The following is a 13,444-nucleotide window of genomic DNA, read 5'->3' on the forward strand; positions in this document are numbered from 1 at the left end:
AGATCGAAAAATAAACGACAAGAAAAGAAGACCGTGGATAAGTCCATTGGATGAACTATCCAGCTTTTCAAAAGCGGTAATGGCCGCCAAAAGTTAGCTCACTTTCTGGTAGGGATCCAACACAATGACGTTTGGTTTTGGTTCGGTCAATTATTGACTTGTCCACCGGGTTGATGAATTCACTCGGTCCAAGAATTTTGACACTTTAGCGGGTCACGCTTCTCAATAGTTGTGTACATACATGTTACATGTCACCAACACTACCTAATAATTGCTGGTGGAAAATATAAATAAAGATCAGCTGTTCCCAGCAAAATCAAACAGTAGTATTTTCCACCAGCAAATTTGCGCATTTGTTCGTGACACCGCTCGGCAAGAGTTCAATGCTCCCCACGTGTTTCGGTCAAGTGTCGAAATTAACGGACTGAGTAAATTTGGTGCACCGGTGGATAAGTCCATACCAAGTGACCCATTGTCAAACGTCAGATCACTGGATCCCTTTTTTTATAAAAATGGGCTAATTTTTGGTGATATTAGCGCTCGTATAAAGCTGAATAGTTCATCCAATAAGCTTATCTGATCGAAACTTAGATATCTGGGGGTGAGAATGGGAAAAAAGTGTTCAAATCCGCAAAAGAAAATGTACTGCGAGTCAAAAGCTGGATATAATCTCAGATTGATTTCAAGCTTATCCAGCTATTTAAAAGCGCTAATGGCTGCCGCAAATAAGCTCGCTTTCTAGTAGGAATCGGTCGACTTGACGTTTGGCTTGAGTCGTTTTATATTGAGCGGACCCAAGCCAAAACTCAAATCGACCAATCCCTTCCAGAAAGCAAGCCTGTTGGCGGCAGCCATTAGCGCTCGTAAAAAGCTGGATAGCTACAGTAAATTATCCATAAATTAATAATCCTCGTAAATATTTAAGGGATGATTCAAATATTACGTAACAAAGAAATGTGCCAATTTAAATTCTTCTTCCTCCCTGGAGTAACAGATTTTGTATGGAAGATTTCAGTTTATTGTATAGACTGTTACACTACAAAAGACCCCTCCCTCGTCCTGCTGTGTTTGAACGATCCCTAACAAACTAGCCTTGGTTTGAATTACCAAGTGGTCAAAAAATAATTTCGTAATCAAAGGATCGGTTATTATAAGCACCTTTACAGCATGCGGACCCAGTGTTGCTCAGACTCATTTCCCCGAAAATAACATTTTCCGAACTACGAAGCCACGAACTACTACAACCATGCTCTATCCTCCTAAGATAGAAAAGCAGATGGTTAAGCTTGAGTACTGCACATAAAATCGATCAATTTTGATCCCAGAGAGCCACAATTCAAGTTTCGGTGAAATGAAATGAGAGAGTGAGTGAGTGCGAATCATTTCACCGAAACTTGAATTGCGGCCCACCGAGATCGAAACTGTCGGATCCCATGTGCAACACTCAAACCCAACCACCTCTCCCTCCATCTCAGGAATACAACGCTCAGTTATAACAGTTCATGGCTTCACAATTCGATTTTCGGGGAAATGAGTCTGGTCAACACTGTGCGGACCACATCACACCACTATCCAAAACTCGCTCGTGGGCCATACAAAATCTTCCCGATGGCCGTACAAATCCTTTCAGAGAATCGTAATTTGGTGATCACTCGTTTATAATGATATTACAAATGCCAAACAAAAATTGTAAATCTTTTTTTATGTCCATCAGCATAATTCTAGTTTACGTCCTATTTTGAGCACACTCCATGATTTCATTGAGTTTGACAGTACCACGGACCAAAATTTTTCGGTACACTGACGTTGTACTGCAGCTGTCATGATGCTCCCGGGTTGTTTAAAACAGTTACCAAACTTTTTGGACAGGTATGTGGGATTCAGTCAGTGAACGACATGAACCTTTGATGTCCTGTCCTTCGATTGAGGTGCAAATCAAGGAATTTTGTTAATCCAGCAAAAAGTTATAAGCGTTTGAAATATTTCATGCCAACGTAACGCTCTTGGTTTCTAAATTCCAATTTCACTCCTGTATAGAGAAGAAAGACGTAGTTTTACGTCAAAAATGAAGCGTCATTCCTCATGTTACAAGAAAGCCATAAAATAAATCTTTCAGTTTGCATCAGTCTACCGTTTCATTCAGAGAAATGTTGCACGTATTCAACAATATCTTTGGCACCAGGAACTTCCTAGTTGATAAGAATATGATCTGCACGAGGGTGTGTATATTAAACAACTCAATCGAAAGATACTTAATCTGCGACATTGATATTCGCGTTCTTAGTCGAACCAGATAGGCCCATATCTCCATGGGCCTTAAGATAAGATACTGGATTAAAGCTATAAAAGACGTATTAAAATTCAGCTGCAGGTAGTCAAATTTTGTTACATTGAATCAAGTCGTGGTCCCCAGAGTTGCGTGCGAAAATTGAACGGCAATGAAAAGTTTGATATTATTGTTGGCAAGTGCGGTGGCATTGATAAATGCATCCAATCCTATTTGGACTCCAGAACGATGTCCGGTGAATGAAAATCCGAATTTCCCAACCCATTTTGCACATGAACAGGATTGTTGTTTGTTCTACAAATGCAGTGCGGGTTGGGCATTTTTGATGTCATGTCCGACGAACCAGCACTTCTACCCTCCGCTGCAGCGATGTGAATTTCCTGGAACAGCTAAGTGTACGTTACCTCTGTCGTCTTGTACTGCGGGTGCTGCAACGACTACGACTACGATTGCACCAACTCCAGCACCTGTTACAGTAACTCCGGCACCTGCTACAACAACCACTCCGGCACCCGTTATTACAACACCATCTACGACTACATCTGCACCAACTCCTACGCCTGTTGCGGTTACAAGTACAACTATTATCCCATCGGCACCCACCCCTAGCCCAACAGTACCATCAGCACCAACTCCATCGGCAACTCAAGCACCAACAACTGTGACCCCGGCAATTACCACAACCCCAACCACAACCACTATTGCTCCTACAACTACTGTAACCGTAACCACAGCAGCTCCACCAATTACGACTGTTCCAACTGCTCCAGTTGAGACGACAACAGTTTCCATCCCAGAGGCACCAACTCCAGCACCGGTTGCACCGACTCCAGCACCGGTTGCGCCGACTCCAGGTACAACTGGAACTGTTGCAGACACAACCGTCGCAGGACCCGAAGTGCCGACCGCTGAAACTGTAGGACCACCAACGGCTGAAACAGTAATGGAATCATTCACGAAAAGCATTGATCCAGACTTCTAGGCCGATGCCACGTTTCAACCAATCATCCAATGCCTAATATGAACAGTATTTACAGCAAAAAAAAAATAAATCGCAATTGACGTTTTTGAAGACCGAAAAATATATTCATTAGCGTCAATAATCCGCATTGACATTGAAGCTCAATTAAACTCAATGATATATCTAGTATGGACTGTACAATAAAACCCATGGAGCTCTATTGGGATTACCAATTAAACCGATAAGATAAAGTATAAGGTGTCCACTTAATTTATAGCCCCCCAAATTCTGTTTAAGTCGTAAAATTGCCATAGCTTGTGTACATATGGAATAAAACAATACGTTTGTATCAATGTAGTTCGATCATTCCATCTTCGAATTGTTTTCAATATTCAAATGGTTATCTCTATGGTACATATTTCTTTTGGTTTGAAAATGGTAACAGATTACATATTTTCCAAATGCGAAACTCTAAGATGCCGGTAGTCTACGTACCGTTTAAGTTCATATTATGGGCAGGGAACTTACTTTCTGGTGTTGCGTCTCAACTGGAACAGCGCCTGCTCCTCAGCTTGGAGTTCAACGAGCACATGTACTGCACAGATGATTAGGGAGCCCAATTAACATATTTTCATTGCAATAAAGCGTCGAGAATGAATCTCTGCTGCTTAAGGGTCCATTACCAGCCATGAAAGCCGCCTAGGATAGGATTGAGGATCGATTTGCACTACTGTTCAATCTTTACAATATCTTAGGTTCTTGAATTCAACGTTGCATGTTTTGATTTGAAAATTAAAAGAAAAGTCAAAATAAACGTTTCCGCCCGCCCCATATTTGAACCTCCATCTTTGGAGTGCAAGTCGTACATCTTACCTTGACACTGACCGACATCTGCAAGAGGGGACGAATTGATGTTACGGTCAACTCTCCCTAACTCGATATTGAAGGAACCATCGAATTAGGGATGTATCGAGTTTAAGAACACAAAACCTCGCGAAGACGGTCTTCTTTTTCTGTGATTGCTGAGTTTTTTTCTTATTATTTTGTGTTTATACCAATTATGCGCAAGCCGTTCAAACTCTCACATGAACCTCTCAGCAAAAAATGATTGAGTTTGCATCACATCGAATCATAAATAGCCGTTTGAGTGAAATTTCATGCCAGCAAACGTAGCAGACATTAGAAATAATTAATCTTCTGCTTAGATTTATCAGCAACTTTGGAAAAAAACTGCTCCGCTGACTGAGGTTTTTAATAACAGTTCACTTTGAACACAATACTTTTCACTTTTTCAGCCACGAAAACGGTGGGCTGCATTTGACGTTTCGTGAGAGGGGAATCTGGGCTGCATATGACGTTGATATTTTTCCTCTTCGCGAGTCTCTCTCAGCACAAAACCAGTGCAACTGCTTTCCAAGGGACCATCGAGTTAGCCATGAAACCCAACTTTTACTGTGATCCTTTAACTCGATATCGAGATAAGGAATATTGAGTAAGAGAGAGTTAACTGTAATATGTTTCTACAACCAGCTGTCAATGCTTTTTGTATACAAGAGATCTGCTGTTCCAAATCAACGACTTCTCATTTTAAAGGTTATTGCTAAAGACAATAGAGCTAATCCAAAGTAAGAACTCTTCAATTCATAATGATTGATGTTTTGAATTAATTCAAGAGTTCAACCGAACCGATTTTGTATAGTGCTCACGAGAAATTTGTAAAAGTACCGTAATTTCGGGTGAAATTGATCATTTTTCGCAGTTCTTCTATTCTGTTTTCTATAATGTTAACAATGCCAAACAACTAAATGCAGGAAAACAAGTACGAAGGTGAGCCTCATCGACTTATGTACTGAAATTTTCTAACAAATGTCATTTTAGTGTTATCAAATACCTCTAAAATAAAAAATCAGAGGAACTCATTTCGGGGTGAAATTGATCACTTGTCAATACCATTATTGTTAGTTTCCAAAGTAACTCTATATGATAAATTTGAGCTCCCTGAATCCGAATATGCTTGTGAAATTCTTAACAATGTAATATTTATATAAATAACGAATAGTTAAATTTCAAGAATAACGCGGAAAACGCCTAAATGTATGCAATTTCCTAAGGAATTCAATGATATCTAACAGAAATCCAATTATTTCAACCATATGAGCAAATTGGTACGAGTTTTGGTGATGAAATCTGGTTTGGGGATATATCTCAAGCATCCTCACAAACTTTCAGGTTTATACCATGTTCAAATCCTTGCCTATTAATAGAAGTTCATAGGTGTTTGTCAATACTGCACCGTGCATGATTTTGGAATTTTACGTTATTTTCATAGTAATAAACATTGTTTAACACAAAAAACTTCACAACACACAATTCGACAATATTAACGACAAGCAACGTTCATTTACTGCAACTTACATCGATATTTGTGCTCCATTACGAATAAATAGAATCGTGTGATACGATGATCAATTTCACCCTACTGATCAATTACACCCGATTTTACGGTAACAGAGATGTAAACGGAATAGAATTCAGCATGAGTTATCAGTTGTCTACAAAGCTGACTAGAGCCGGTCATAATCGATTTTATCATTCAACTTACTAGGATGTATTCTTGTCATCATTCAGAATCGCAATTAATAGTGCAACGTTACGCGTGGTTTCAGTACACTTTATTCGCCAGCGTTCCTTCCCAATTCTCACAATCCGACGGTGACTGTTGAAAAAACTGTTGGTGCTGTAGGAACCGATTGAGTTGTGCCATCCGTTGGTGCCGTTGGAACGACGATGCACAGCTTGAGATTATTGTTCCATTGTTGGCCTTCGTCCTTATTGCAGACAAGTCTCATCAGAAGCCCGTGCAAGTGTTCGACTTGAGGCTTGTCACCCTGCTCTATATCGTAAGTTTTGAGCTCTTGATCTGGCTCAATTTTGTTTTCAGCTCCAACAAAAAACAAAACCACTGGAAAAACCAAGATCGTCGATAACCTCACCATTCTTCACCTGTTGTTGTCACTACTGGTTGTTGGAAATGGAATGAAAAATTGTGCGTGAACTTGGTCGATTAGGCTTTTGGAAGTAGAGCGGACAGATAACTGATCATAAATTTATAAAGTTTTATTATCACGCATAAAAATTCCAAATTGTATGATCTCCTCGATGGAAAAAAACGCTACAATGTTTTTGGGACGACGCGGAAAAGTCTTATCGAGATAAGTAAATTAATTGTTTTACGACCAGATTAAATGAAAATCTATCTGGAAGTGCAGGAAATAATAAGATTGAGGTTGTTGCAGGAAATAATAAGATTGAGGTGTTCTCTTTTCAATAGTTTATTACGTAATAGTCATTGTCAGTCATTAGTCTAAGTCGATGCCTACTTCAATTTAGATTTATTCACCAAAGCCTACTACAGTAAGCTACATTGTTTAAAAATAACTTTCAAGCACAATAAGGAACACCGATAACTGTAGAAAACCTTATCGAGATATAACAGCGGGTATTGTCTTCTAATATTAGTAACGGACTTATCGTTTGAGGTCAGAATACATCAAATCATATTTTCTATTATCTACTTGAATATTTGAAAAATAAATGCAACATTTTTCTATGGAGTGTTCATTGAAAACAGTATTCTTCTTCTTGCCATTACATCCTCACTGGGACAAAGCCTGCTTCTTATAGCTTAGTGTTCAGTGAGCACTTCTACACGGGTAGAAATTATAATCCAAAATCATGATTATGCACCCGGATATCATGATTCCAGTGTGTTTTAATCTTATGAAAATACACAATGATTTGGACTCACGATATCATGAGTCAGATTGTCGTAATGCGACACAAGGTGCAGCTGAGTGCTCGAAATCATGCATCGAATGCTCGAAAATCATGATTCGCGCATCCATTTCGGATCTATTTATATTTCTGTCAGTCAACCTGATAAAATGAAAACAAAAAAAAAACAAAATTTTGAAAGAGCAAGATTTGTACCAAAAATCCTACTGATTGAGAGCCACGCAGTTTACCACAGTACCAATCTATCATGATGGTTGATGGGTGATCGATGCGAGTGACTTGAAGCAAAGTGTACCGCTTTGTGTTGTCGCTCTGGATGTTGCGTTTATGAAGAATCATGATTATGACTCCAGGAACCATGATTTGTCGTCCTGATATCATGGCCCAACCAATTTATGAATTTCATGACTTGTAAATCATGGTGTGGGAATCAGATTTTTTTCCGTGTATAGTTGTTAACAGAGAGCTTCCTTTGCCAAAGCTGCCATTTTTCGCATTCGTATATCGTGTGGCAAAGTACGATGATACTCAATGCCCAGGGGAGTCGAGGATATTTCTATTACGAAAAGATCCTGGACCGACCGGGAATTGAACCTAGACACCTTCAGCATGGCTTTGCTTTGCAGCCGCGGACTCTAACCACTAGACTAAGGAAGTCCGAAAGGTGCCCGGAGTGTAGCAAACAATGCAATTTTTAATGTTTTATTTTTAACTACTACCCGGAATGCAATTTACCGGAAGACCATTTACCGGAATGAACCATTTACTGGAAAAACATTACCCAAAAGGACCATTTACCGGACATTTATTTTTCTGCAATGTCGACTGAACTTACCAAGTAACCACTAAGCCGTATGAATCGGCACTAGACTGACCTAGCTCAGTATGGGAGAAACATAAAGTTGTATAATTCTACGGAGCACCCTTCAGGATTATTCCTTAGGGTTATTGGAAGACTTCCTGAAAATTTCAGCTCATTTGGTCGTTCCATGAGCTGGCGCAATTGAATTGAAGTTAATATCCAACATTATGGGAATCGGCAGGAAAATTATTGTTCGCGTTCAGAACAAAGTTGGTGTTATAAGTATCTGAAGTAGATTTGCAATACTGCACGGGGAAAAATGCGGCACTCTAAACAAGGTAAAAGAGTCATGATTTCGGGAGGAACGTGAATTTTTATGTTATGAAAATACACCATGACTTAAAGTCATGAAATCATGAATCATTTTACTGTAACGCCAGCAGTATGTTACTTTTTTAAATTTGTAGCGAAGAAAAGTGTCAATTTTAATCATGAAATCATGTTGGAACCATGAATAAAATTCATGAAAACATAAGCATAATTTATGGATCTTGTTACCTGCCATTTATGATTCTTATTTTTGATCTAAAATCATGAATATAGGTCATGGAAACATAAGCACTATTCATGAATTTAGATACCTGTCATTTACTTACTTACTTACTTACTTATTTGGCTCTACATCAATTATCTTGATACAGCCTCGCCAACAATATTTCGCCAATTAACTCGATTCATGACCACTTCTCTCCATCCTCGACTGTGACCCACGCTCTCCATGTCCTGGTGCACCTGGTCAATCCACCCAACTCGCTGTGCCCCACGCCTTCTTGTTCCGACCGGATTCGTAGCGAACACCATCTTTACAGGGTTATTGTCCGGCATTTTTGCAACATGCCCTGCCCAGCGTATCCTTCCAGCTTTAGCTACCTTCACGATAGTGGGTTCGCCGTATAGCTGAGCGAGCTCGTGGTTCATCCTTCGCCGTCACACGCCGTTCTCCTGCACGCCGCCGAAGATCGTCCTTAACACTCGGCGTTCGAAAATCCCAAGAGCTTGCAAGTCCTCCTCGAGCATAGTTCACGCCTCATGCCCATAGAGGACTACCGGTCTTATGAGCGTTTTGTACATCGTGCATTTGGTGCGGGGGTGAATCTTTTTTGACCGCAGTTTCTTCTGGAGTCCATAGTAAGCACGACTTCCGCTAATAATGTGTCTTCGTATTTCCCGACTAACATTGTTGTCAGCCGTCAACAAGGATCCGAGGTAGACGAACTCGTCCACCACCTCGAAGGTATCCCCGTCTATCATAACACTGCTTCCTAAGCGGGCCCTATCGCGCTCAGTTCCGCCAACCAGCATGTATTTTGTTTTCGACGCATTCACCATTACCCGACCAGATGGAAGAACCAAGATTAACCCTGATATGATTTTTTTTATAACACCAGTTGTTATAAAACATGCACCGTTAGTAGTTAAAATAACAAAAATTCTAACAAAATTTGCACCAAATTAAACTTAAATATAGCAAACCCTGTTATAATTATAACAACATTATTACAGAATGTGTTGCAAGGATGTTACAAAATAACAAAATTATTGCTAACTATGTTACTGTTTATGACACCGGATTTTATTTACAACAAATTTATAAAGGCGATGTCAAAAATATAACAAATGTTGTTATAAATGTGTTACTAAAAATATAACAAGTTGAGAACAAAGCCATCTTGATAACAAAATTAGGGGGAGATCCCCCAGTACCGGACACTTAAGCCCTTTAAATTCATAATTCGTAAAATATTGGTTTTATGTGCTCGTGTTACTCATTTATGATAAATATTATCTTTTTTATAGTGTACAAAAATAAATTTGAAAATATAAATATGAATTTTGACATTGCATTTTGATTATGTATTTTAGTACCAAATTGATCGATCTTGAAAGGTGGCACCCAATACCGGACACGATCTGGAAATGCCTCGAATTCTGTAAATTTGAACATCATTGAATGTGTTTACTATATGAATAGTATATAATTGCCAATTCAATGCATTTGCAACATTTACAAGAACAATTTGAGTATTTCTTAGTTAGCAAGATGTACATAAAAAACCTCTTTCTTATATGATGAAAAATAGCACATTTTACGATGTTGAATGTTCATTTTCCTAATTTTTATTGCATCTTTGATACCATGATCGACGGAATCTATGAAAAATGAATGTATTTTGAGACACTGGTGCAATAATTACAAAGATATCATATAACAAATCAGGCTGTCCGAAACTGGGGGACAGGAGGTGCTTAACCAAAATTGTAATTTGTCCATATTTAGTCCAATTATGGTACAAAATACAGTCATACTATCAAAATAGGATTATGTTCGAATATGCTTGCGTGATCCAAAGTATTTTTTCATATTCAAAATAATTACTAAATAGGCTCAAAATTAAGGCAACACGTAAATTTTTTTGAAATTTTCAAACTTATTTCAAGGATGTGTTGTTCTACGCAAACATTAGTCTCCATAATAGCTTCCTTTACTACTAATACACCATCTTGATTGGACCATGATTTCTCAATGTTTCGACTTTGTCCGGTATTGGGTGCTATCCGGTACTGGGGGATCTGCCCCTATATCAATTTCTGTTATTTATAACTGCTGCTGTTAGGAATGTGTTATAACCTTGTTATGTGGTTCTGGTCGGGTAACCCGACTCTTGTTGCTTCACGTTTTAGGCGGGTGAACAAATTTGCCACCGTTTCAAATTTTCTCCCAATAATTCTGGTATTCACGACATTTTTGGAGGATTTGCCGTACAGTAAAGATCTGGTTCGTTGTCGATCGGCCACCAACAAAGCCGGCTTGGTAACTTCCCACGAACTCGTTTACTACAGGTGACATACGACGGAAGATGATATGGGATAATACTTTGTAGGCCCGAAAGTTCTCACAATCTAACTTGTCGCCTTTCTTGTAGATGGGGCATATTACCCCTTCCTTCCGTTTCAGGACAATTATCCACATATTAGTGAGTACCGTAAAACGGGGTAACTTTGATAATGCGGGTAACTTTGATAGTGCGTAACCCACCGCATACTAAATGAAATATCATAATTTATGTTAATCAGTTAAGCATAACGAATGCAAAACTAAAGAATATTAGTATGACACGTCATGTAAGAGCGGTTTTCATTTGAATCAAGAACATTTTAGGCTTTTTATACGAATTTAAAAAAAAATCAACATTTTAGCATTTTAAAAACGCTTACAAACAATCTGTTCTACGATCACTATTTGATGTAGTTTTGAATAGTTGGCCACTTATCTTTGATAGCCTAGTTATCATAGAACTTGAATACGGTCTCAAATCTCTTAGCGAAAAGCAAATTCACAAACTGGGACCATTTTTGTAATCTAAGTCAGAAATTTCCATATAACGTTATACGCCTAGAGGTATGCAATGCCCTACAAATGTTCGTTATTCATTCAATTTTGTTCGAATCATACTCCATTATCAAAGTTACCCCAAAACAGAAAACCAACTTTCGATTATATGAAAAATTATATATCCATTCAAAATGAATCTTTTGCCAATTTATTGACTGTAATCGATAGCTAGGATGCCAGTACTTGTTTTAAAAATAAAAATTGTAAATCTTTGAAACAGCATGCAAAAATATTCCAGTTTTCTTCGAAAAAACTATCAAAGTTACCCCGTTTTACGGTATTCGTATCGAACAAAAACGTCATATCAAAACCCGCACAACCTTCGTCTCGTTAAATATCGTTAGCGCAATCAAAAAGATTGTCAAAACATTCGGCGTATGCTGCCGTATTCAAACATATTGGTGGTATTTTTTTGAATCCCGCGTACGCTTTTAATCCTGCACTCACCGATGAACTAAGAGTTTGGGTAGCTAAACTGACATTTATTTCCGCATAGGGAGCTAATCCAACATGTTTTACAGTTAGTCTTGGAACTAATCTGAAAAAGCATTTGATGTCCTCATTGAATATCAATAATGTGTTGGAAGCAACATATTCTTCCTTCAAAACGGCGATGTGCTTCAATGAGTTATTTCGAGCCATGGGGGTGGTCACTCTACACAGTGTGCCTCACGCACATTGGGCACACATCAGTACGCTTAGCGGCACAATTTTATCGTAATGCCACCTGCTATAAAACTGAACTGAAAATTTCAAGAACAGCTGGTCATGGTTTTCAGGTGTTTTGTTTACTGTCACCTTGATATTTTTTCGCATGGAACTGGTAAACATTTTTCAACTCAATTAATATTTGTTTATTTGACATTTCAGGTTAACAAAGCTAAGTTGTTCAAGGAAAAACATGATAACTCTATTGGCTCCCTTTCTTATTTGTTCAATAAAGCAAAAACTAAACTCCACGACAAAAGTTAGGATGGGTTCGGAAATTCATTTGGGTCCTTGATTCCATGAATGATTTAAAAAGATGACGTTTTCTTCTCACGCGAATTAATCACTAGTTGGAGAACAAAAATGAAATGCCTTTTTCATTACAGAAGGTTAGAAGTGGCATCCGACGCTGTTACCGTAGAATGGCGGTGGTGGTTGTGTAGTTCAGCGTTAACAAAAAGAAACCTATCTTAGCCGATTGGTGGCGATCGTGGTACTAATCCAAGGCAAAAGCTTTATATGTTTTTTCGTGCAAAAGAAAAGATATTCTAAATTATAATTGTATAGCAATACGCAAACTTCATAACTGCGACATAATTGTATAATGAGCCTTTACATGCTATAAAACGTTTGACTTTTATTGTGCGCGCTGTTTTCAAGTTGCCCGCGAGAGAGGGCGAGACAGCACCAACACACCTGTGTGCAAAAAAAAAAAAAAAACAAAAGAATTTATGGCCAGCATTGCCAACCTTCCAGATTTGTCTGGAATATTCCAGATTTTTGAGGCCGCATTTTAAAAAAATCTGGAAGATCCAGATAAAATTAAAAATGAATTTGTAAGGTTTTGTAAATAATTTGTAGGGTTCCCAATATACGACAAAAGCGATCCAGACTTTTCCAGACAAATTTTCAAAATCTTCCAGATTTTTGAAAAATTGACTTGGCATCCCTGTTTATGGCACGCACAGAGGCTCATATCGCTAGCTCAGTTAGAAGCTGGATAAAACCAAATATGTAATCATGCAAAGCAAGAACCAACTTGAAAATGGTGCATGTGATTTTTACTGATTTTCCTAATTAATCAAATTACGGACCAGCCTAGGGATACAAATTCGAAACTATAACGTTTGGAAAACTACTTATAATGATTGGTAATACATTTAAAGGGCATTGCACAGTAATAAGGTTGACTTATTTGTAAAATTAAATTCCAGAAGAAAATTTGTTGAACGAGTGGCATGAGCCTCTGTACGTGCCATAAATTCTTTTGTTCTTTTGACTTTTACTGTGTGCCGTGTGTTGGTGCTGTCTAGCTCTCTTTCGCGGGCAACTTGAAAACAGCGCGCACAGTAAACGTCAAACGTTATATAGCATGCATAGGCTCATACTAGAAGAAAATTTAGATGTCACTGTTTGCCAAAATCGTTGTTCCGTAAT

At 38.4% G+C, this 13,444-nt stretch overlaps 1 protein-coding gene across 1 annotated transcript; it reads left to right on the forward strand.

Annotated features, from left to right (window-relative positions):
* The first annotated feature begins 2,361 nt into the window (after positions 1-2,361).
* LOC110678667 (mucin-2-like) lies at positions 2,362-3,601 on the forward strand. Its single transcript, XM_021851847.1, has one exon. It carries the CDS (start codon positions 2,439-2,441, stop codon positions 3,267-3,269), a length of 831 nt encoding a protein of 276 aa, XP_021707539.1. The 5' UTR covers positions 2,362-2,438; the 3' UTR covers positions 3,270-3,601.
* The last annotated feature ends 9,843 nt before the right edge of the window (positions 3,602-13,444 follow it).

This window comes from Aedes aegypti, chromosome 3 (genome assembly GCF_002204515.2).
Source record: "Aedes aegypti strain LVP_AGWG chromosome 3, AaegL5.0 Primary Assembly, whole genome shotgun sequence".
Classification (NCBI taxonomy): Eukaryota; Metazoa; Arthropoda; class Insecta; order Diptera; family Culicidae; genus Aedes; species Aedes aegypti.